Below are 21508 nucleotides of genomic sequence, written 5' to 3' on the forward strand. Positions count from 1 at the left end.
GGGGGAGGCAAGCACTGCCAGAGGTGCCCTGTTTGAGGGAAATCACCGCCTGCCTGGGAATCTGAGGGTAAAGGGAGACAGGCTTCATCCTGCGAGCCATGCCTGAGGGGAGAGACACTGGCTACCTGGAGTCTGAGGAGGGTTCACTGTCTGCCAGGGGAGACCCAGACCTCTCTTGGGAACCCCATTTGAGCAGCAGTGGAATGTCCATGCTCTGTGATCCCTGTCTCGGGGTAGGGGGAGGAAATATGGCCCCATCCTGGAATTTGAGGAGGAAGAGGAGACATGGCTTCATCCTGGAGTCATGCCTGAGGGTGAGGACACAGCCTGCTCAGGGAGTCCTATCTGAGGTGGGAGACCGACCTCACTCTGGGAGCTCCCTAGACAGGGGAGACTCAGTCCTGCCTGGGGAGCCCACAGAGCATCCCCTCACCTGGGCGTGGAAGCGGTCAAAGGTCATGATAGGACCGAAGAAGAAGAATGGCAGGTAAAAATTGTACTTGAGCAGGTCGGCTAGGGAATAGCGGCGGTCAGGGTGGGCACACCTCTCCAGTGCAAAGCTGGTGCAGCGCAGCACCGTGAAGCCGCTGCCCCCATGAAACAGCACCTCTTGAAGATCAAAACTGCCTGTTACAAACCCGCTCTGGATGGGAGAGAACAGGTCACCAGCTCACCAGGGTGCCCCTGTCTCCAGGAAGCCCACTCAGCTTCCCACAGGGGCCCAACCTGGCCCTGCCCCTTCCTCGCTTCCAGAATTGGTCAACACTGGACACTGAGGGTCAGTTTCATGGCTGCAATAGAGCAAGGAATGAGCCAGACACCTCCCTGCTGGGGTGAAGGTGAACACCTTGTAGGCCAGGGGTACTCTGTAGTCAAGGGCTTGGAGATGAGTGGAAAAGCAAGGGAAATGCTTGGGGATACTTGGAAGGCAAGGGCTTTGGATGAGGTGAGAGGCTTGGGGTCCTATCCTCACACCCCTCACCCTGTCTTGCCTCAGTGCACACCTGCCAGGAGGTGAGAGGGTCCAGCTTGAAGGAGGCAAGGCTGGCCAGGCCAAGGCCCAGACAGAGCCAGGGCTGGCCCAAGAGTGAAACCACATAGAGGCCCACACAGTGGCCAAGCAACAGCAGCAGGTACTTGGGGCCCATCGTACCCACCACGGCCAGGACCCCATACACAGCATACATCCAGGAGCGGAGCTGTGGACAGAGAGACAGTTCAGTCAGTGCTAGGATCGAGCACGGATTTTTCCCCAACCCTTGTGTCTACAGAGGAGCTGGGGGTGGGGGCAGCTGGGGTGGCCCAGGCCTGGCTCACCTGGGGGGCTACCATCGTGCAAAGTTTAGCAAACAGCACATGTCCAGAGAGGGCAAAGATGATGACGTTGCGGAAGGAAGTGAACCACATCACCCACTCGAAGTCAGCCACGTCCTGAGGTAGGCCCGCAGAGGAGGAGGTGGGCAGGTTAAGGTGGGGAAAGGGGCAGGATGGGCAGGCACCTGGGCTGGTCAGGGCCCCGGCACCTTCCCAGCCCCCGTGTTCTTATGCATTAGGAGGGAACAGTGGCTGGAGGTCCATCCATTCTCCTGTGAGGGAAGGGCCCAGGCATAGAGGTAGAGAGGAATGAGGGGCACTGTGTGGGCTACCATGCCCTTCAAAGCTCCTCCTGTACTCAGCACACTGCCTGACATTCCACCACTATTGCTTTGCTCCTGGGAAGGGTGGAGATGGAGGCCCCTGCTGAAGCACATCTCACTTATAGGCACCCATCTCCTAAATGAGAAGGGCCTGAGGGATGGGATAGGGAGGAAGAGTCCAAGCTTGAGGTTGCCCCAAGATGGACGCAGGAGGGGACAGTGGAGATGCTGAAGGTGTTAAAGCTCAAACCAGAGGCTCTCCCCACTGTGAGCCTCAGTTTTGCCCTCTGTTACTTGGGAACATCAGAAATAGGGAAGAGTGGAGGAAAGGTTTGGGATGGAGATGATGTGCCAGGGGTCAGGGACCCTGAGGCAGGCTTCAGGTCTGGGGGACCTACCATCTTCCGGCCAATGTACTCCCAGCCTGGCCGCACAGACTCCCGGAAGGACTTCCTGTGGGCCCCATCTGAGAACAGAGTGTGGCCTCAGGGGAAGGGGCTCCTTCACACATCCCCATGCCTGCTCCCTATGACTAGCCCCCACCCTGAGGGGAGGATATCAGGTCTGTCCCTGTCCCTGTCTCCCTGTCTCTGCTTCTCTCTGGATCTCTGTGTGTCTGAGTCCAGGTCTCTAACTGCATCCTTGACTGAGCATCTCTCTGTATCTGTCTCTGTCGGTGTCTGTCCATCATGTCCCTGTGACTGCACCTGGCTCAGCCCAACCCCCAGGGCCTGGGGAGCACTCTGGGTCTAGAGTCTGTGTGTTTCTAGCCTTGCTTGATGGAACCCTGAGGCCCCTAGGGGAAGAAGGGACCCACCCCCGCCCCAAGGCCCAGAAGTTACCTTTTGAAGCCTCAAGGAGGTCTCGGCCTGCATAAGCAAGGGCCCCACTCAGCACCAGGGAGTAGAGGCCCAGCTCAGCCGCAGGCAATGCGGTCTTGATGCCCATAGCCTGGATGGGGCTGGGGGAGACAGGTTGGGTGAGGACACTGCAGCTGCCAGCCCTGCCTAGCCCCACCTCATGGTCCCCAGTTGAGGTGGTGGCGGCCCCACTCTGAGGAAAGACTGCCCCTCCTGCCCCTTGGGTATTTTGTGCAGTGTTCTCCCCTCCCATGTCCTGTGTCCCCCAACACCCAGTGCCCCATCCTAGATGCCCCTTTAGCTCCCACCTCTCCCCTTAGAAGCCTAGTCTCCACTCTCTGCCTGCCTTCCTCACTGCATCTACTCCTTCATATCTTTTGGGTGGGCTGGTCCCCACCCTCTGCCCAAACCACTCCTGCCAAGGCCCCTGTGACCTTCATGTGGAGAAACCCTAACTGCATCACCTCAATAACCGGCCCCCAGGGTCCCCATCCTCTTCAGTGGCCCTCCCCTAAGTCCCCTCCTCTGACCCCCTCCCACTCCCTGAGCTGCCTTTCCTTCCCTGAGACCCTGTGACTTCCCCAGGTCCTGCCCCCAGCCTCCAGCCTCTCACTGACCCCATTCCCCCAACAAGCCCCTGAGCCCCTGCGCTGCCATGTCCCTGGTCCCTGCCTATTTTCATGGCTGCACGGGCCCACTCTCTCAGTGTCTGTGCATTCAGGTCGTGGACGCTGGTCGGAGGCCATGCTGTTTGAGGAGGCGCCCTAGTGTAGCAGGTGTGGGGCCAGGAACGGCCAGGCGGGCACCAGGGAGGGCACTGGCCGCTGTCCAAGGTGCTGATCAGTATCAGGCCCAGGGTGAGCCTAGCTCCCTCCTGCCAGGGCCTAGCTTGTCCCCAAGAATACTGCCTGGCCAGGCCATCCCTGGGGCTTCAGCTAGCACCTATGCCCTTCCCGCCCTGCTCTGACCTGGCCTGGGGCTTTCCCAAGGGCCCTGTGGGTACAGACTGTCAGGGGTCAGGGCCTGAATTAAAGGGAGGAACATCTAGGTCCCCCTGGGTCAAGAGGTGGCTGGTATGGCGATGCTCCCACCCCAGAGCTTCCCCCAGATCTCCTTCACCTACCATGTAGCTAGCTTTCCTAGGTCCCCCCAGTCAGCATTCTCCCCATTATACAGATGGAGGGTCATGGACCAGAAAGGGGCGAGGACCTGTCAAGGTCACACACTGTGACTGAGGCAGGCTTCTGTCTGTCTTTCCTTGGGACCAGGTGTTTGCAGCAAGCCCTCTGCAGTCTCAGATAAGGGAAAACCCTCCATGCCAGGGGTGGGGGGTACTGGCCGGACCTGACTCCTGCTGAGAAGGCTGAGGCACCTTCTCATGGGCTGAGTTGGGGTAGAGAGGCCCCAGGGATCAGGTTAATGGAGCAGGAGCTTGAAACCGGAGCGCGGTGAAGAGCCTGAGAAATAGCTTTGTCAGCTGCCTCCCACTCACCACTTTCCAATTTTAGCTCCCCATGGCCGGTGCGGGGTGTCCCCAGCATGGCCTTTGTGGGCAGGGCCAGAGCTGGACCCCGGCCTGGGGCCTCTTCCCATAGAACCCCCCCACCTGGGCCTGGGCTGGCCTGTGGACACAGGAGTGCCCCTGCCCCTGGTCCTGCTGCCTCAGGTGCTCAGGTGCACCTGGGGTAAAGCCCACTTTGGGGCCTGTGATCTGGGTGAGGGGCCTGAGGTGGGCCCCACCGGTCTCGGGGCCCCGAAGTAGCTGCATCTCCAGCTGGCACTGACCTTGAGGAGGCTGTGAGGGACCCTGGCACACTGCCCACCTCGGGGCTCTGAGGTCCTGTGTCCGACTGTGCGTCCGTCCGACCAGCTGGGCTCTGAGGCCACGGTGGGGTGTGTCCATCCCTGGGGTCCCCACCCCTTCGAAGCTATGAGTGGTGAGTGGTGACAGCGGGAGGAGGAGGGGGAGGAGGAGGGAGAAGGGGGGAGGTGGCCTTCCCGGAGTGGAGCTGAGTGTTGTGGAGCAGAGCCCAGTGCTGCAGAGCTGCTGGCCGCAGGGAGCCGCAGGGAGGACTGTGGTGGCGAGGGGTGGCCAGTGGCATAGGATCAGACAGGGACACCTGGGCCTCACCTCAATTGCCTCCCCTGCCCCTCAGAGAGCTTGTGCCTCCCCCTCACTGCTGGCTGGGACTCCCCTCCTCCAGTAAGCCTTCCCGGTGGCCCTACTGGCCTCATCAGGCCTATGAGCCCTGTCCCCACCATACTTGCACGCATGCTCCCATGTTGACATGTGAGTTCCCAAGGGCTGCTCAGGGCAGATCGTCTAGCCCCTGCCATGGTCCTTCTCATTATGCGAGGTCTGGCTGGCCAGACATTAGTGCCTGGAGGACTGGCTTGCCTAGTGGGACTGGAACTGGCATGAGGCATGTGGCTGAGAGGGGTCCTCATATCCCAGCCTTGTCTCATAGGAGTCACTCAGGTCAAGGACCACTAGCAGGGTCACTTGGCACAGTTTGAGTTGGCACTTGGAGTGGCCGGCATCCTTTGATGGCAGGATGGAAGCAGAGAGGAATGTCCCCAAACAACTGGGACTCCTGCGAGGGGAGGGTCAGGGCCAATACTCTGGGAAGGGGCAAAGAAGGCCTCAGCCCTGGCTACTTAAGGGGGAGGGGTATCCTGAAGACCCCACCTAAGAGGGCAGGAGCCTCTGATTGTCCCTTTTGGGGTGAGGACCTCAGAGTTGGGGCATGGTGTGTTTGTGCCATGCCTGTAGAGACCTACCTGTTCATGCATGCACCTGGGGGTAGAAGGAACTGTGCGACCGTGATCAGTGACAGGTCCTGGAGGCCCTGTTAACCCTGACCATAGCCATAGGCTTAGCTGAGGATGGGAGAGGAAAGGGCTGCTCCCCACCCAGCAGGGGCCCTTCCACTGCCTAAGAGAGGGATGAGCAGGAGAGAGGATCCCCTTGCCCATACCACCACAATGCACTTAGGCAATGGGAGTCCTCCCAAGCATGCAGACACCTCTGGCCCAGAGAAAGAAGCAAGAAGACAGACACCGCACACTGACCCAGAGGCATAAGTCCACACATGCGCACAGCAGGACAAGCAGCAACCATAAACCCAGGGACCTGCAATCCACGCACACCCCGTCCTGTGAGCCTGTGCGATCTCTGGGCTGCAGCTTTCTGCCTGCTGTCCACTGCTGTGTCCCCAGAGCAGAACTGGGCATGTAGCAGGTGCCCAGAAAATTTGTGGAATCAGTGACTGCTTGGAGCGGGCCCCAGCACACCCACTTCTCAGAGGCTGGTTTTGAATCCAGAGACACTACATCTGGCTGCGGTGTCAGCCCAGAGCTCACCTGTGAGGGTCGCTGGTCCCGACAAGCCGTGAATGATGATCACGGCAGAGTGGGGGCTGGGGTGGGGCTGCAGTCGGGGGTCGAGGGCACTAGAGGAGGCCAGTATCAGGGAAGAGGGCCTGAGCCAGACTGCAGGGGTTAAAGAGGACTTCCTGGACAGGGGGACACCTGAGCAGTCCTGAAGGCAGTCAGTGGTTGTCAGAATAAACTAGTAATAGTAGCCAGGCCCGGTTCTAAGGCTGTACATGGATTCTTTTTCATGTCACCACAACCCATGGGGTAGCTGTTATTATCCCCAGCTGGTAGAAGAGGAACCTGATGCCCAAGGAGGTTAAGCAGTTGGGTCAACCCTCTAAGCTTTCTGGAACCGATTGTGCTGCAGGGTGAGGACCCGGCTCATCCACACCGCGCTGCCCGAGACCAGCCTGGGCCAGCCTGCCATCCAGCTGGTGCATGGTCAGGAGGGAAGCATACGGGTGGTGTGGCCCTGGGGTTAAGAGCGCAGATTCAGCCCACTGCCTTGAGCCTCATCTCTGCCCTGTTGGTGTGATTTGGGCCATTCTCTTCACTTCTCTGGGCATCAGACCCTCATTTGTGAAACGTACATACTGCTGGCCCTGATCTCACTGGGTTCTGGGGAAGGTGGGGTTTCAACAACTTACTACCTGGCTCCATGAACTGCTGCTCATAAAGAGGCTGTGAGGGAGCCACAGGGCCCCACCATCCAGAGGCCCAGAGAGGCGGGGACTCACACACACCTGGGTGACCCCCACACAGTGGGACTGGCAGGGAGCTTGGCATGTGGGGATGGTTGGAGATGTGAAGGACAGGGGAAGTCCCTTGGACCTGGGCCTGGACAGTCAGCTCCACCCTGTGTGAGGGGTGGTGGGAGGGAAGGGGGCGTGGTGTAGCCAGCCCCAAAACAGGGGGGCAGGAAGGAAGCTGTGACTGGGCTGAGACCAGCACAAGGACTTAGGGTCAACTTCCCACAAGCCACAAGGGCCACTGGAAACGTGGCGGGGAGGGGGCCGATTCTCTCCAGCCTCGGGGACACCAAGTCCTTGTTCACCTCCATGTTTTTTTGTTGCTCAAAGTAAAAAGGCAGGAAAAGTACCCTCTGTGTATCATTTGTGTGTGTATTTGTTTTGCATTGTACGTTGTTTGTGGCATGTGTATATTCATGTGTTGTGTATGTATGTGTGTGCTCTGTGGTGTCTGGGTGTGTGGTGTATATTTACTGCAGGTTTGTGTACGTTATGTGTGTACGTGGGGTACACGGACTTAGGACTGCGTGGAGGCAGCACCTCCGGAGTGGAGTAGGCAGGCACAGACTTCCTGGCCATGAGCTCTCTCGGCGAGGAGAGGGGGAGGAGCTCTGCCCACTGAATGTGGGGGACCCAGAGTAGCACCCCAGCTGCTCCTGGAGACAAGGGAGGGGTCCAGTGGCAACAGAATGTGTTTGGGGCTCGGCCTGAGTCAGCTTGCCCAGCTCAGCTACAGTGTCCCAGAGGCCCCATGGGGAGCCATGCCAATGGCTCAGCTGGATCTCACCTGTCAGTGCTGGAACCTGAGCACCTAGGCCCGCAGCACCGGCCTGGGGTGCAGCCATGAACAGTCCTCAACTGAAGCCTCTTTGCCACCTGGCCTGTCTCCTTGCCCTTGCCCCTTGGCCCTCCAGGGCACCTGTTCCCCCTCCACACACACCTTGTAGCTCTGGGAAGGGACCTCGGTGTTCTTCTCTGTAAAAGACAAGCCCAGCCTGCCTGCTGCCCACCCGCCTGAGGAATGGGGAGGTCACCTCAGGGCCCAGGGGCAGGTGCTACTGCCCAGGAGGGGCCATGGGCACTAACTTGGACAGACCGGGCTGCCCTCCTCCCCACTCGGCCCACTGGGGTTAGATCCCTCAGGACCTCACTCCTTGGCCCAGCTGACAACCCTTCTATCCCTTAAAAATCCTTCTCCCTGGCTCTCCTGGGCCTTCCCCTTCCCCCACCCTCTACCTCAGGGAGATGTGACGGGCAGATGGCTTCCTGACAGCCCCTTCCCCACCCAGATCTGGGCAATGAGTCTGGGAGCCGCAGGGAGGAAGGTGGGAGACTCTGGTGCCACAGAGGTCACTGCGCCCTTCCACCCTCCCCTCCTGTCCCTTCATGGCCCTGTTTCCCCTGCCTCAGACTGGACCAGGAGGTCCCTGAAAAAAGGAAGCAAGCAGATTCGCCTCTGACACCTGCACGGCCCGGAGAGGCTGGTGACCGATGGCTAAGTGGATGGTGACCTGCGATGGCTCTGTCTCCCAGCTGGCCTGGGAGTTCCTGGAGATCAGGGGCCGTGTCTGACTCACCTGGCACCCCTGTGCCTCAGGCAGGGGAGCTGCTCAGCAAGAATTCACTGAATTAAGAGAGGAAATACCAAGAGCCATCATTTACTGAGTGCTGCATGCCAGGCACTGCTCTAAGCATCTGGCACCTCTAACTCATTGAATCCTGAAGACAGCTTGGATGAGGGAATGGAGCAGACCTGGTCTAAGCTGGGGCTGCCGATGGCAGGTGCCAGCGGATGTGGCAAGGGGCCTTCTGAAGCTCCACGGCTGGGCTCTCAAGGTTACCCACAGAATTCATAAACGGAAACAGTCGTCTATACCCGCAGTTGGCCTAAGCAAGGACCATGCCCACACTGACTTGTGCAAGACCCCAGCTAATCAGTTTACCCACAAACGGGCAAACAAGATTTACTCTGCCCACTGTCTGCAGTGTCTCCCTTCTTTCTCTTATATAAGTCCCATTTTTATCTTTGTGGGGTGAAATCAATCTATTCATGTATGTTTACTTCCGCACAAGGGACATACATGAATAGATTGATGAGCTAAGTGTCTCTGAGCTATTCTTTGACCCTAGAACAGCCCCATTTTACAGTTGAGGACATGGAGGCACAGGAAGGTTAAAAAAAACTTGCCAAGGTCACGCAGCTTGTGAGTAGGGAAAGCGATCTGCCCAGGTCCCTGTCCACACCCCGCGACCAGGGGCTGTCTTCTTTCAGCTGGGCTTCCCCCAGGGGAGGCGGTGCTTCCACGGTATGTGTGTGCATACTTGTGCATGCCAAGTGTGTGTTCCTGGGTACACCCACATTTGTGTGTGCCACTGCACAAGTCACTGTGTCTTCACGTGTGGGAATGTGTCTGCATCCACATATGAGCACGCTCACTTGTGTGTGGGCGTGTCTGCAGGTGTGTGCGCACGCTTCTGTGGGTGGTGCTGTGCGTGCCAGTCAGCCAGGTGTCTGTGGGCACGTGCGCACATATGCACAGTTGTGTGCTCCTGAATCTAGTGTGTGTGTGCATTTCATCTCTGTGTGGGCCTATGTGTGGACACATGTGGCTATGATGTTTGGGGTCAGGTGTGTGGCTACGGTGACCCTCCTTGGAGCCACCCCCTCCTCATGGCTGTAACCAAAGTCAATTGGAGGTGATACTGTGACAGTCACAGAGGGGACTGGGGGCTCCTGAGCCCCCTGCAGCAGCCCTCCCAGCTTGCCCCTGTGCCAGAGTGAGGGAGATACATAAACTCTCCACCCTGCCTGCCCAAAGCTCCTGCGCAGTCCCACCTGTGCCCTCCCCACCAGCACCCACCAGCTGCAGCCTTCTGCAGGCAGAAGGTGGTGTCCTTGGGGCAGCCGGCTGGGGCAGAGCCATCCAGCTGTGGGTGCGCTCTCCTGCCCTTGGCAAGCTGCTTCACCGGAGGACTCTGGTTGTGGAGTCAGGCAGGCCAGGGTTAAATATTAGATATGCTTCTTTCTGTGAGCCTCAGTTTCTTCATTTGTAAAATAGGGCGACAATCCCCTGGGTCACTGGGAGGATGAGATGGGGTCAGGTTTCCACAGTAGATGCTCATTCACTGAGAGCTGCAGTGACTATGAAAAATCAATATTATTATTACAAGTCCAAGGGTCTGCTGCTGAGGGAGAGGCTGACGTGGCCAAGGGCATGGGGACCTGGTGCCCCAGGTCTGCAGAGGGTGGCCACAGAAGGAGCCTCGCGGGGGTATGAGGGATGGTGTGGGGGCAGGATGGGCTGGGTGGCCTGGGGGATGCACCCAGCCCAGAGCACCAAGGTCTCTCCTGTGCAGGAGCCAGGTGGGGGTGCAGGGGCCCCCAGCTAGGACAAAGGCGGTGAGCACATGCCGGAGGGACTGCCTCTGTCCTTTCACAGCTGGCTGACTGTCCCAGAGCTCTTGCTGATGCCAAGCTGGCTTCTGGCCTCTCCGTAGCCAAGCCTGCCCCGGGCCTCCTCTCCAGGCTCCACCAGGGCTTCTCCTCTGCCCTCCTGGCCTGTGCTCTCAGCTTCAGTTATCCTTGGGGAGCCTCTTCTGGGAGGAGGGGTCGAGCTGGCCTCCCAGGGCTGGCTTCCTGGAGTGGCTAGAGTCCTCACACAGAGCCTTGTCTTCTCAAGGCCTGAGGCTGCCCTGTCTGGCCAGGCTGACACTAGGGCCACCCTCCTAGTGCTTGTCTGCCTTCTGCTGCCGCAGGGCCTGCAGAAAGACCCCCTTCACCTGGTCCAGGGTCTCGTGGTACACACGGAAGTCCTCCTCCTTCCCCCGCAGGGCACTGCCCAGGGCAGCCTTCAGCATGTCGTTCTCCTCTACCTGGATGGCCAGCCTGGACCACATGGAGACAGGGCTCAGCATGGCGCGAGCTGTGTGTGGACAGGGGCCCCTGGGAATGGGGCTTCCAGCCCGGCTGCTCCTTAGGCTCAGGATGTCTCACTGACCCATCCCGCCACAGGCCCTTGGGGGGATAACCATGAAAGATTCCTCTCTGGGGCTCGTCTGCAGCCCTGAGCCTGGCACCCAGTAGCCCCCATCAAATGTCAGCTGCCTAAGGAGAGTATTCATTGGCAGGGGTTTCTTCTTCCTTTCCCATCACTGCATTTGATCTTAAATGGCTTAACTGAGGAAAGTGAGTTCAGCAACTCATGCCTAATAAACCTTTTGGCACCAGGGGGTCATCAGGGTCCTGCTGGGCCCCTCTGCCCTCTGATGGCCAGTCCCTGAATTGCAGGTCTAGAGCCCTGGACCTGCCTTCTGGGCAAACAGAAGTTTGCCCATCTACCCATCAACCCACCTCCACCCAAACAACTTCAATGTTTCAGGGAAATGGGGCGGGGGAGCACCTGGTAGCCAGCTCCTCCATCTGGGATTCCACAGGCACGACAGAGAGCTCGGCGAAGTCCGGCTCCTTCCTGTTGCTCGCGTTCTGGTTGTGCTTGGTGTTAGAGGCAGGCGGACCTGAGGGGGTAGCAGCCACTTACTGTGATGAGGCCACGCCCTGGACCGACCCCCTCCCTCTCCTTGCCCCATGCCCACCCCCACTTCCTGCTTTTGCTCTGGGTGTTCCCACTGCCTGATTTCCCTTCCGGCTTCTCCTCTTGCTGAGCATTCACTCCCTTCAAGGTGCACGCCGAGGGCTGCCCCCTCCACAAGTCCTTCCTGATGCCCGCTCTGCTTTCCCCTGACCCTGGCTGTGGCCTCTGCGACAGCCCTGGCGTGGCCTGTTTTGTACCAAGGTGCTGTCTCACCTCACTGTCTCCATCTTTATGCCTTACGAGTTTCTGGTAATTCGTTTCCCAAGAGAAAAGCCAGCAGGTCTGAGATCTGGCCGGGCGGTAAGCCCGAGTCTAGGCCATCACTGCATCTGATGCCCTCACACCACTGGGTCCCCTCCTCCACTGCCACCCCCATCTGGGCCAGCAGCTCCACACTAGGAAGCAGGGGGATCTAGGGCAGCCAGGGACCACAGGGGGAAGGGACCTGAAGTCATTAGGCTGATATTCAGAAAAAGAAGACAAAGCCCAACTCGTGGGGAACTCCGGCAAAATCACAGCATCAGAAAACCTCTGTGCTGAAAAGGGCCTCAGAGGTGGTGTGGCCCAAGGGAGCTCGCCTAGCATCAGACTCGGCTTTCATCCCCTGCTGTGTGGCCTCAGAGGACCCAGCAACTCCCCTGAGCCCGTTTTCTAACCTATAAAATGAGGATAATAGTTCTTGCCTCTAGACCGTTGTGAGGCCTGAGTGCATTCACACTTGGACCTCGGGGCTCTGAGTAATCGGACCTCCCCTTCAGCGCCCCATGACTTCTCTGACCTCCTCTCATTCCCCCTCCCTTCGCCCCGCTCCAGCCTGGCTGCCTCACTGCTGTTCCTCCAAGCCTCCAGTCAAGCTCCCACGGCAGCACCTTTGCACGCACCCTTCCCTCAGGCTGGGGTGCTCTCCCCCCAGCTATCGGCATGGCACATCCCTGCCCCCCATCTCTGCTCAGTTGTCAACTCCTAAGTGAGCTCTTCACTGGCCACTCCATAAAAAACAGCTGCTTCCTCTGCAGCCTCTGCCCCTCGCTTCTGCTTCAAGTCACCACGTGACCTGTCATGTCTTTACTGGTTTACTTGTTTATTTTCTATCCCCCGCCACTGGAATGCAATGAAATGGAATTCCAGATTCTGATCTCCTTATTTTACAGACTAGAGGTTGCTGTACTCCCCAAAGGGGCAGTGCTCTGTCCATATCACAGGCCAGCAGGTGGAGGGATCACATGGACCCTTTCAGGCAGCTGCCCCCTACTGTCCAGCCAAGACCAAAGTGGCATTCTTGCTGGAGCCCTCAGAAAACTGTGTGGTTAGCCCTCCCTCATTGGAAGCCTGACAGGAGGTGGGCCCAAAGCTTGGAGACACCATACTTCTGGTGGGTCAGGACGGTTGAGCCCCAGAGACCTTCCCCAGCCTGGACTCTCAGCAGTTGCTGGAAGTCCCTGTCAAGTCCTGGCCCTGCTGGTGGGAGAAGGGTGAGCAAGAGGCCCCTCATGACCCACGTCTGGCACATCCTTCTGAAACCTCCTGACCTTGTCTGGGCTGAGCACTGGGAATAACAGTCCAAGTGTCCTTGGCTGGGCGAGGGAGTGGGGGACTACTGCGGATGCTGGGAGACACTGCAGCAGGGGCAGCAGCACCTCTACCCTAGAGTCTGGAGGGTGGTGGGGTGGGGAGATGAGAGGGAGACAGGCCTAGCCCCACCAACCTGGAAGTTCTTCCCTGGGGGTTAGCTACCCCAGATATGGCTTCTGGCTCTGGGATCCCACAACCCCAGCTTATCCCATCCCGACATGATGCTGATGCTGCTGGTCTGGAGACTGCATCTTAAGAACTGCTGTGTTACAGCAATAGACCTTTTGGATTAAGACAACATTTCCCAGCTTCCCTCTGCAGGACGAGGATCTGGCCAATGGGATGAAAGCAGAAGTGACACCTGCAACTTTAGGGCCATGCCCTTAAAAGGACAGGAGTGGGTTGTCTCCTTCCCTTCTCCCCCCCTTTCTACTGCTGGTGGGGGAGCTGAAGCAGCCATCTTAAACCATGAACAACATAGGAGCTGCGTGTTGAGGGTGGTGGAGCCATAGACACAAGGAGAGGCATGGGTCCCAGAACCTGTGGAGAAGCCTACTTAGCTAGACTGCTGCAGGAGGCAGAAATGGATTCCTCTCCTGTTTCAGCCACTGCTGTGTGGGTCTCCCCAGCAGACCAACTTTGCCCCATGACCAACCCTGAGTAGAGTCCGCTCAGGACAGTGGGTTGAGGGCTGGGGTAGGGATGGCAGTGGAGGTGGTGGCTGAGGGCAGTCAGCAGAGGCACTAAGGGCTAAGGGCTTGCAGGTGGGCTGGGGCCACAGGGGCCCCTAGAGCTCTGGGCTCCTGGTTCTGACTAGGAGGTCAGGGGAAGAGGATACTCAGCAGCTGGGGTGGGGAGAGCACTGCCCTGGTGGAGGCCTCGCCTTCCCACATTCTCACCAATGGGGCTGAACAGCGCTGCAGGTTGGCTCTTTCATTAGCAGCAAGGCTGGCTCCATCCCCACTTCACCTAGAGCCCCAGCCCCGGCCCTACCTGTTTTGCTCCTGGAGGCGGCTTTCTGTGAGTCCGGCGCCCGCCTGAGCTCCAGGCGCATCTTCTCCAGTTGTTGTTCAAGCACTACAGCACGCTGCCGCTCCTCCTGCAGCTTCCTCTCTGACTCCAGAAGCTTGCTGTTGCTCTCCTCCAGCCTGGGGATCAGAGAGGAGCGGCTGCCACACCCCTGGCAGTGGGGGCAGGCCCCATTGCACCTGCTCAGGTTCTCAGCAAGGTGGACAAGTGTTACATTGGTGGTGGTGGGATTTAGCCTTCTTAATTTTTATTGGAGTAACACAGGAATATGCATTTAAAATCATATAGTTCTCTTCAAGGATTCTGATGAAAAAATCGGCAGTCCTTCCTTACTTCCAACTCCTGCTCCCCAGAAGCAACCACTTACAACACTTTTAGCTGTGTCTTTGAATATTTACTACCATATTTCTACAGATGCTTATGCTGATATTTTTTCTAAGGCTTAAGTGGCATCTTTTGACTTCCTGTCATGCAACATGAGAATTTTGTTTTCTTATAGTACTCTTTCCTGAAAACAGAATCACTTCCCTACCTCTCAGTGTAGTTAGATTACCATTTTTTTGCTGGATTAATATTAGGTAGTTTATTAGTTTTCTATTGCTATTGTAACAAATTACCACAAACTTAGTGGTTAAAAACAATACAGATTTATCATCTCGCAGTTCTGTAAGTCAGGAGTCTGGTACATCAGTCGGTTTCTTTGCTCCAGGTTCCACAATGCTGAAATCAAAGTGTTGGCTCACCTGGGCTTTTATCTGGAGGATTTGGGGGACAATCGGTTGCCAGGCTCATTCAGACTGTTGGCAGAATTTGGTTCTAGGTAGTTGTAGGACTGAGGTCTCTATTTCCTTGCTGGCTGCCCGTCTGAGTCATTCTCAGCCTCTAAAGGCCACCTGGCCGCCTCCATCTTCTAAGCCAGCAATAGCAGGTCCTTCTGACGCTTAAGACTCTCTGCTCTTGTCCGCAGCATCGCTCTGACTGACTCCAGCTGGAGAAATTTCTCTGCTTTTAAGGGCTCAACGGATTAGATTGGGCCTATACGGATAATCCACAATCATCTTCCTATTTTAAGGTCCATAACCATAATTACATCTGTGAAGTCCCTTCTGCCATGTAATACTAAGTATGGATAGGTAGAACACCAGGGAGTGAAGGGCACTGGGGGTCAACATTCTGCCTACCACAGGGGGTTACATTGTTAGAGCAATTATTCACAGTGGAGATGCACAGTGTACTAATGATTACCTTTCACGTGTAATTTTCTGCTTTTCCTGGAGTTAGTGATTGCCTTTTGTCCACTGTTTCGTTTTCTATATACTGTACCTGTCATAAATTCATGAGCCTTGAAGGCCTTGTTATATGGTTATTTCACACCATACAATCATATAAACATATAATTTTATACGATATAAACATATAATGTTTTAATCTTTCTGAGGCTAGGTGTAGCGTTTAAGGCTTCTGTGGTACTACAGGTCAACCAGAAGGCCAGGGCTCCCTGACACGCAAATCATGACATGCAAATCAGGGTGGCAGCTCAGGAAGTGGTCTTTCCACCTTGGTGAAGGGCCAAAAAGATTCAGAATAACAACAGTTTTGAAGAGTATACAGGTACTAACACAATCTTGTCAAGGAAGGTTTAGGGCCCTAGAGAAACATACATGCCCAAAGACGATTGTTCAAGCATATTCTTCGAAACTTCATTTTTAAACCAAAAAAAGCTAAAACAATCTAAAGGCCCATCAACAGGGGAAAGACAAAATAAATGGTAGCAAATTTGTACTATGGAATGTGATGGAGCTGTGTTGGCCAACATGGTAGCTGCCAGCCTCACCTCCACAGGTAGCTATTTAAATGAAAATTAACGACAATTCATGAAAATTAACAATTCAGTTCTTTAGTCACACTAGCCACATTTCAAGTGCTCAAGGGCCACATATGGCTAACGGCTACTGTATTGAAGAGCACAGATACAGAATATTTCCATCACTGAAGAAAGTTCTTCCGGAGAGCACTGCTCTAGAGTAGAGAAAGAATGAGTAGATCTATATATACAAACATAGATAGATCTCCAAGTCACAGGACTGTGACATATAATATCATACCATTTATGTTAAAAAATTCACCAAGTAATAAATTTTCTATGTCTACCTATTCATGCCTGTAAATGCATGAACAAAGGTCTAGAAGGATGCACTCAGTAGATAATGGGGGTGAGGTGGGTTGAGGAGCAAGACTTGGTGGTCATATCCAAATGAGACTTTAGCTTCACCTGTTATCTGAAATGATAACGAGGAGACTCCAATCTTGTATTTGTATTTACAGAAGTTTTTAAAAAGACTAGGGCACTGGCTTTTTGTGAATTGTAAATTAGAGGCCAGTATAAGGTGAGATGTGGCCTTGTCTATCCTCACTGCCCGGCCTGTTGGAAGGAAGGTGGCTGGAGCCATTGGGGGTGACTGAGCAGTGGCCTTTGGAGCCAATACTCTGGGCCCCATTGCTCACCCTCTTCAAAAATCTGCCACAGGTGGGGACTCACATGGCTGCCTCATCCCCCTCTGGGTGTGGGAGGGGAATAAGTCTTTTCCATCCATAAATCTGACTGTGCTCACCAAGGCTGAGGCTGACCCTTACCCACCCACCTCCCACCCCCTTTAAAATACTCTCGGCCTTGGCAGTTCTCATCCAGAACGACCCTCACTATGTCTTGCTGTGACTCTTCCTCATGAAGCCCTGATCCTGAGAGGTCATGGCACTCTGCCATTCATTCACTCACTCGCTCACGAAACATGTCCTGACTACCCACATATGCCAGGCACTGTTCCAGGTGCACAGTGAGGAGCAGCCGATAGTGAGGGGGAGTCTTTTCCCCCAGCAGCCACCTGCTGCTGCCAAAGACCCTAGAAGTCAGAACCCTATGGAGGCTGAGGGAACCCACGCCTGTGGCCAGGACTGGCAGATCCAGGAGTGCAGTGAGAATACACATAGGTGACGACAAACCACTGGGCATTTAAGGGGAATCAGTTGCTTCAAAGAGGGGTCCAGGCTGGAAAATCAGCCCAGGTGGCCCCCTATTGATGGAGATGTAGCAGAGGAGGTAAGAGGGAGAAAGCTTAAAAATGCTTCAGTGAATTCTCAACGAGATTTGAAAAATACTGTAGAAGAGCTGATAGAGTGAGAAAGAACTCTTAGAAACAACAAGAAGCATCTCCAAACTTAAATAGTCATCACAAGTACGGACAAATAAAATGGTCCCTGGTGAAAATCAAATGAGTGATCCTGAAGATAAACTAGGCGAATTATCTCGGAACACAGAGTAAAAATAACCCGAGAAGTGGCAACTACTAGTGAGAAGATAAGAGCCATGGAGGACAGAATCAGAGAATCTAATCTCCAAACAACAGGAACTCTAGTAAGAAAGGGAAAAGCAGGAAAAAAGCAGTAATGAGAAAATGATACATTTTCCCTGAGCTCAGAAAAACCCGAAGTTTTCAAATCAAAAGGGCTCACTGTACCAGATATGATTACAAAAACAGACATCCTTAGACACAGCTGGTGACATATCTGAAGTCCAGGAGAGGTAAAAATCTTCGAGCAACAACCCAGCTAGCACTTCTTTGAGTACTCTCCACGAGCCAGGTACTGTGTTAAGATACTGCGTATGCATTACTTCATTTAATTCTCTAAGCAACCAAGAGGACATGTTAATATTTCAAGAAGAGACAGAAGGCCTGAACTTTAAAAAGGTTGTCAAAGATGTACCTTTGAAAAAGATATCAGGCCAAGACAGGTTCTCAAGAAAGTTCTATCTAACCTCCAAGGACGTGATCATTCTTGTTGATCAGACTATTCCACAACATAGAAAAAATGGACAGCTTCTCACATGTTTCTAAAAAAAATCTGATTTCACAGTGATAGAGCAAATGGATTAGTTTTCTATTGATACATAACACATTGCCATGAACTTAGTGGCTTAAAACAACACACATTTATTTTCTCACAGTTCCCGTAGGGTAGAAGCCGAGGCTTAACTTAGCTGGATTTTCTGCTCGGGGCCTCATACAACTGAAATCAAAGTGTCAGAAGGGGCTGCTATGTCATCCCAGGCTTGGAGTCCTCTTCAAGCTCATTCAGGTTGTTGGCAGAGTTCAGTTCCCTGTGGCTGTAGGGCGGTGGTCCCCGTTTCCTTGCTGGCCGTTGGCTGGGAACTGTTTCAGCTCCTAGAGCCCGCCCACCATTCCTTGCCATGTGGCTCTCCCCTCATATTGGCAGTTTGCTCCTTCAAGGGCTGCAGGAGAAGGTCTCTGCCGCTTCTACTCTCTACTTCCATCTCTGGCCTCTAAAAACTTGTGGCTGTCAAGTCAATTCCGATTCATAGCAACCATATAGGACAAGTAGAACTGCCCCATAGGGACAAGGAGCGACTGGTGGATTTGAACTGCCCACCTTTTGGTTAGCAGCCAAGCTTTTAACCACTGTGCCACCAGGGCTCCTTCTGACCTCTAGATTCTGATTTAAAGGATGAGTCAAAATTGACTCGACAGCAGTGAGTTTGGTTTAGTTTTTGTGATTTGGTCAGGCCCACTCAGGTCATCTCCCTTTGGATTAACTCAAAGTCATCTGATTAGTAACCTTGTACAGTGAAACCTGTGAGAGCTGGAACTCGACAGACTGCCTTCTTTTTCCCAGTCTCGCAAGTTTTCTGCCTTTGACAGGGCGCAGTCTTACCCCTTTTCTATTGCTTGTCTTAGGGGAAAATATTTGAGTTTTCCTTCTCTGACAGGTTTCCCCCTTACACAGGTTCCGGCTTTCAAAGGTTTTACTGTATATATCTGCAAAATTCCTTTTGCCATGTAAATTAATATAATCATGAGAACGATATCCCATCATATTCACAGGTTCTGCCCACACTCAAGAGGAGGGAAGTATATAAGGCATAGACACCAGGGGGTGGAAATCTTGGAGGTCACCTTAGAATTCTGCCTGCCACAGTAAAAACAGAGGGAAAAAGGAAGAAAATAAAATGCAGTGGCATTGTAAGAGAATACTGTAGCACAACACAGTTCAAGGAATACAAAGCTTATTCAACACTAGAGGTATAAGATTCAACATTGAGATTAAGGTCACGTCATCCTTTCAATAGACGCTGAAGAAGCATTTGGTAAAATCATTAGCCATTTCTGATTTAAAAAAAAAAAAGTCAAAGTAAAATGAGAATGGAAGGAAACATGTCAACACAACAACATATTTTAAAATCAGAAACCAATAACCCATCAGTAGAGGACGTAACAGTGGATCACACAATCAAGTACTATATAATCATACAAAGATACGAAGAGAATGTGATATATTGCGAAGTGAAATAAACAGCAGAAGAATATGCGTAATGTATAATCAAATTTAAAAATTTATAACAAATTAAACATTTTAAAATCCCACTGCTGTCGAGTCGATTCCAACTCACAGCCACCATACAGGACAGAGTAGAACTGCCTCAAAGGGTTTCCAAGGCTGTAATCTTTACGGAAGCAGACTGCCACATCTTTCTCACGTGGAGTGGCTGGTGGGTTCAAACTGCATACGTTTTAGTTAGCGGCTGGAATGCTTAAGCCCTGTGCCACCAGGGCTCCTTTTAAATTTAAAAATAGATAAATGCTAATGCTAATATAACTCAGCTGATGAACTGAAAACAAAGAGGAATATGCAGGAGTTATTGACTAGTTTAAGAGGCTTTCATTTTTCTGCTATGTATTTCAGTAATGTTTATATTTTGTTTAACTTTGTAATTGGGGAAATTCATAATAAGGGAAACAATAAAAGACATCAACAGCAAACATCATATAAAGTAATAAAGGATTTTATGAATTCCCACAAAATTCAGGCACAACCAAACTTTTGATTTCTCACATTCTTCTCCAATGTGCCTTCCCCATCTCAATAAACGTCACCATCACTCAGTCAAAAAGCCTGAGAGTCACCCTTGCCTCCTCTTTCTTCCTCACCTTCAGTTTCCAATCCATTAGCAGGCCCTACAGCTTCCCCCTCTAAAAAAAAATATTAAAGACTGCTAAAACTTAGTGTCAGTGAGGAGATGGGGAAATGGTTAGTAGTTCACATTATTGGTGGGAATGTAAATTGATTCATTTTAAAAGGGCAGTTTGCCATTCATTACTGTGAACATTTTAAACGTGTATATTCTCTGATTCATCAATTCAACTTTTAGGAGTTTATGATACAGAAATGCTCCCACAAAAATGTAAAGATGTGTTCAGTGTGAGTCCATTTTTTAATAATGTATGTAATGTGCACACGTGTGTGTATAATTGGATGTACAAAGAAAAGAATTGGATAACAGTTCTTATCTTTGAAGAATGAGGAATCGGGGGCTGGGAAAGGAAGCTTCTTTTGCAATAAATAAGTATTATGGTGGAGCCCTGGTGGCGCAGTGGTTAAGAGCCTGGCTGGTAACCAAAAGCTCGGCAGTCTGAATCTCTCAGTCACTCCTTGGAAACCCTAGGTGGCAGTTCCAGTCTGTCTATAGAGTTGCTATGAGTCAGAATCAACTTGACAGCAACGGGTTTGGTTTTGGTTTAAGCACTACATTTGTCATAGAAAAGCTAATAAAACTTTCAATAGGGGTTTTAATGCCAATGTAAGGGGCAGAAGACATAAACTGGGGCTCCTACAAGGCAGCAAGCTGGAAGTGAGTCTTCTGCAGAAATCTGGAAGGCTCTAAAGAATGCCTCATTTGTGTTAAGAGGATTAAAAACTATCCATCTATGAGCCCAGGGAGTGGCATGGAAGCTTGTAGTCTACCAGGGCCTTAAGTGGGGTGGGGGGCGGGGGACACCACTCATGAGAAACTGAAGCACAAGGCCAGCACTCATGTGTTCAGGAAATCCTAAACCAATAAATTAACATAAAGTACTGATCAGAGACCACTGAAACCCCAGAGGCTCCAAAGAAACAAAAGCAGAACCACTCTGTAGGAGCATTTTCATAACCCAGGCCCCCTAGGACTCCCAAGAGAAAAAAAAAATCCCCACTGAAGATAAGCTTGCAAAAACAACACAAAAATATAAACCACACAGGGAAATAATTCACCACAAGAGGAGTCAATAGCATTACTTAGGATCCTAAGTAATGAGGATGACAAAGCAATTTTAAAGGGACTAAGTAAGTTTAAAATTTATTAAAAAGATAAAGGCAAGACATCTTAATGAAAGAGAACAGGAGGTTTACATTAGAAATGAAAAACATAGTTCTTAAAATACACTTCATGGCAGATGAAGTGCTACTGAAGACATTTAGTGAGCTGGAGCATAGATTTGAAGATACCCAGAATTCAGCTCAAAATATTAAGAGAGATTAAGAATTGCAGTGGAAAGAATAAGAAGGTCTAACATATGCTGACTAGGAGGAGTTTTAGATGAAAAGAACAGAGAAAATGACTGAACATTTTCCAGAATTGAAGCCCTTGGACTGAAAAAACACACTAATCCCTGAGCAGGAAAAAGAAAAGAAAGTCTGTATCTAAACACATCATAGAGAAACTTGAAAATATCAAAGACAAAGAAAATATCTGAAAAGCATCCAGAGAGAAAGAACATTATTGACAAAGGAATGACAATCAAACTGATACAGACTTCTTCTTAGCAACAATGGACGCTAAAAGACAATGGAATTATAGC

At 52.6% G+C, this 21508-nt stretch overlaps 2 protein-coding genes across 2 annotated transcripts in view; both read right to left on the reverse strand.

Moving 5' to 3' along the window:
• The window catches only part of HHATL (hedgehog acyltransferase like), a 9740-nt gene extending 5194 nt beyond the window's left edge, over nt 1-4546 (reverse strand). The window contains exons 1-6 of the mRNA XM_004368431.1: nt 4283-4546; nt 2480-2598; nt 2036-2103; nt 1318-1431; nt 1005-1199; nt 434-643 (exon numbers count right to left, since the gene is read on the reverse strand). Coding sequence (XP_004368488.1) covers nt 434-643; nt 1005-1199; nt 1318-1431; nt 2036-2103; nt 2480-2585 — 693 coding nt within the window. The 5' untranslated portion in view covers nt 2586-2598; nt 4283-4546. The remainder of the gene's footprint in view (nt 1-433; nt 644-1004; nt 1200-1317; nt 1432-2035; nt 2104-2479; nt 2599-4282) is intronic.
• A 5804-nt stretch (nt 4547-10350) lies between these two features.
• The window catches only part of CCDC13 (coiled-coil domain containing 13), a 42549-nt gene continuing 31391 nt past the window's right edge, over nt 10351-21508 (reverse strand). The window contains exons 13-15 of the mRNA XM_004368432.1: nt 13782-13936; nt 11025-11139; nt 10351-10510 (exon numbers count right to left, since the gene is read on the reverse strand). Coding sequence (XP_004368489.1) covers nt 10351-10510; nt 11025-11139; nt 13782-13936 — 430 coding nt within the window. The remainder of the gene's footprint in view (nt 10511-11024; nt 11140-13781; nt 13937-21508) is intronic.

Source organism: Trichechus manatus, unplaced genomic scaffold (genome assembly GCF_000243295.1).
Source record: "Trichechus manatus latirostris isolate Lorelei unplaced genomic scaffold, TriManLat1.0 scaffold00001, whole genome shotgun sequence".
Classification (NCBI taxonomy): domain Eukaryota; kingdom Metazoa; phylum Chordata; class Mammalia; order Sirenia; family Trichechidae; genus Trichechus; species Trichechus manatus.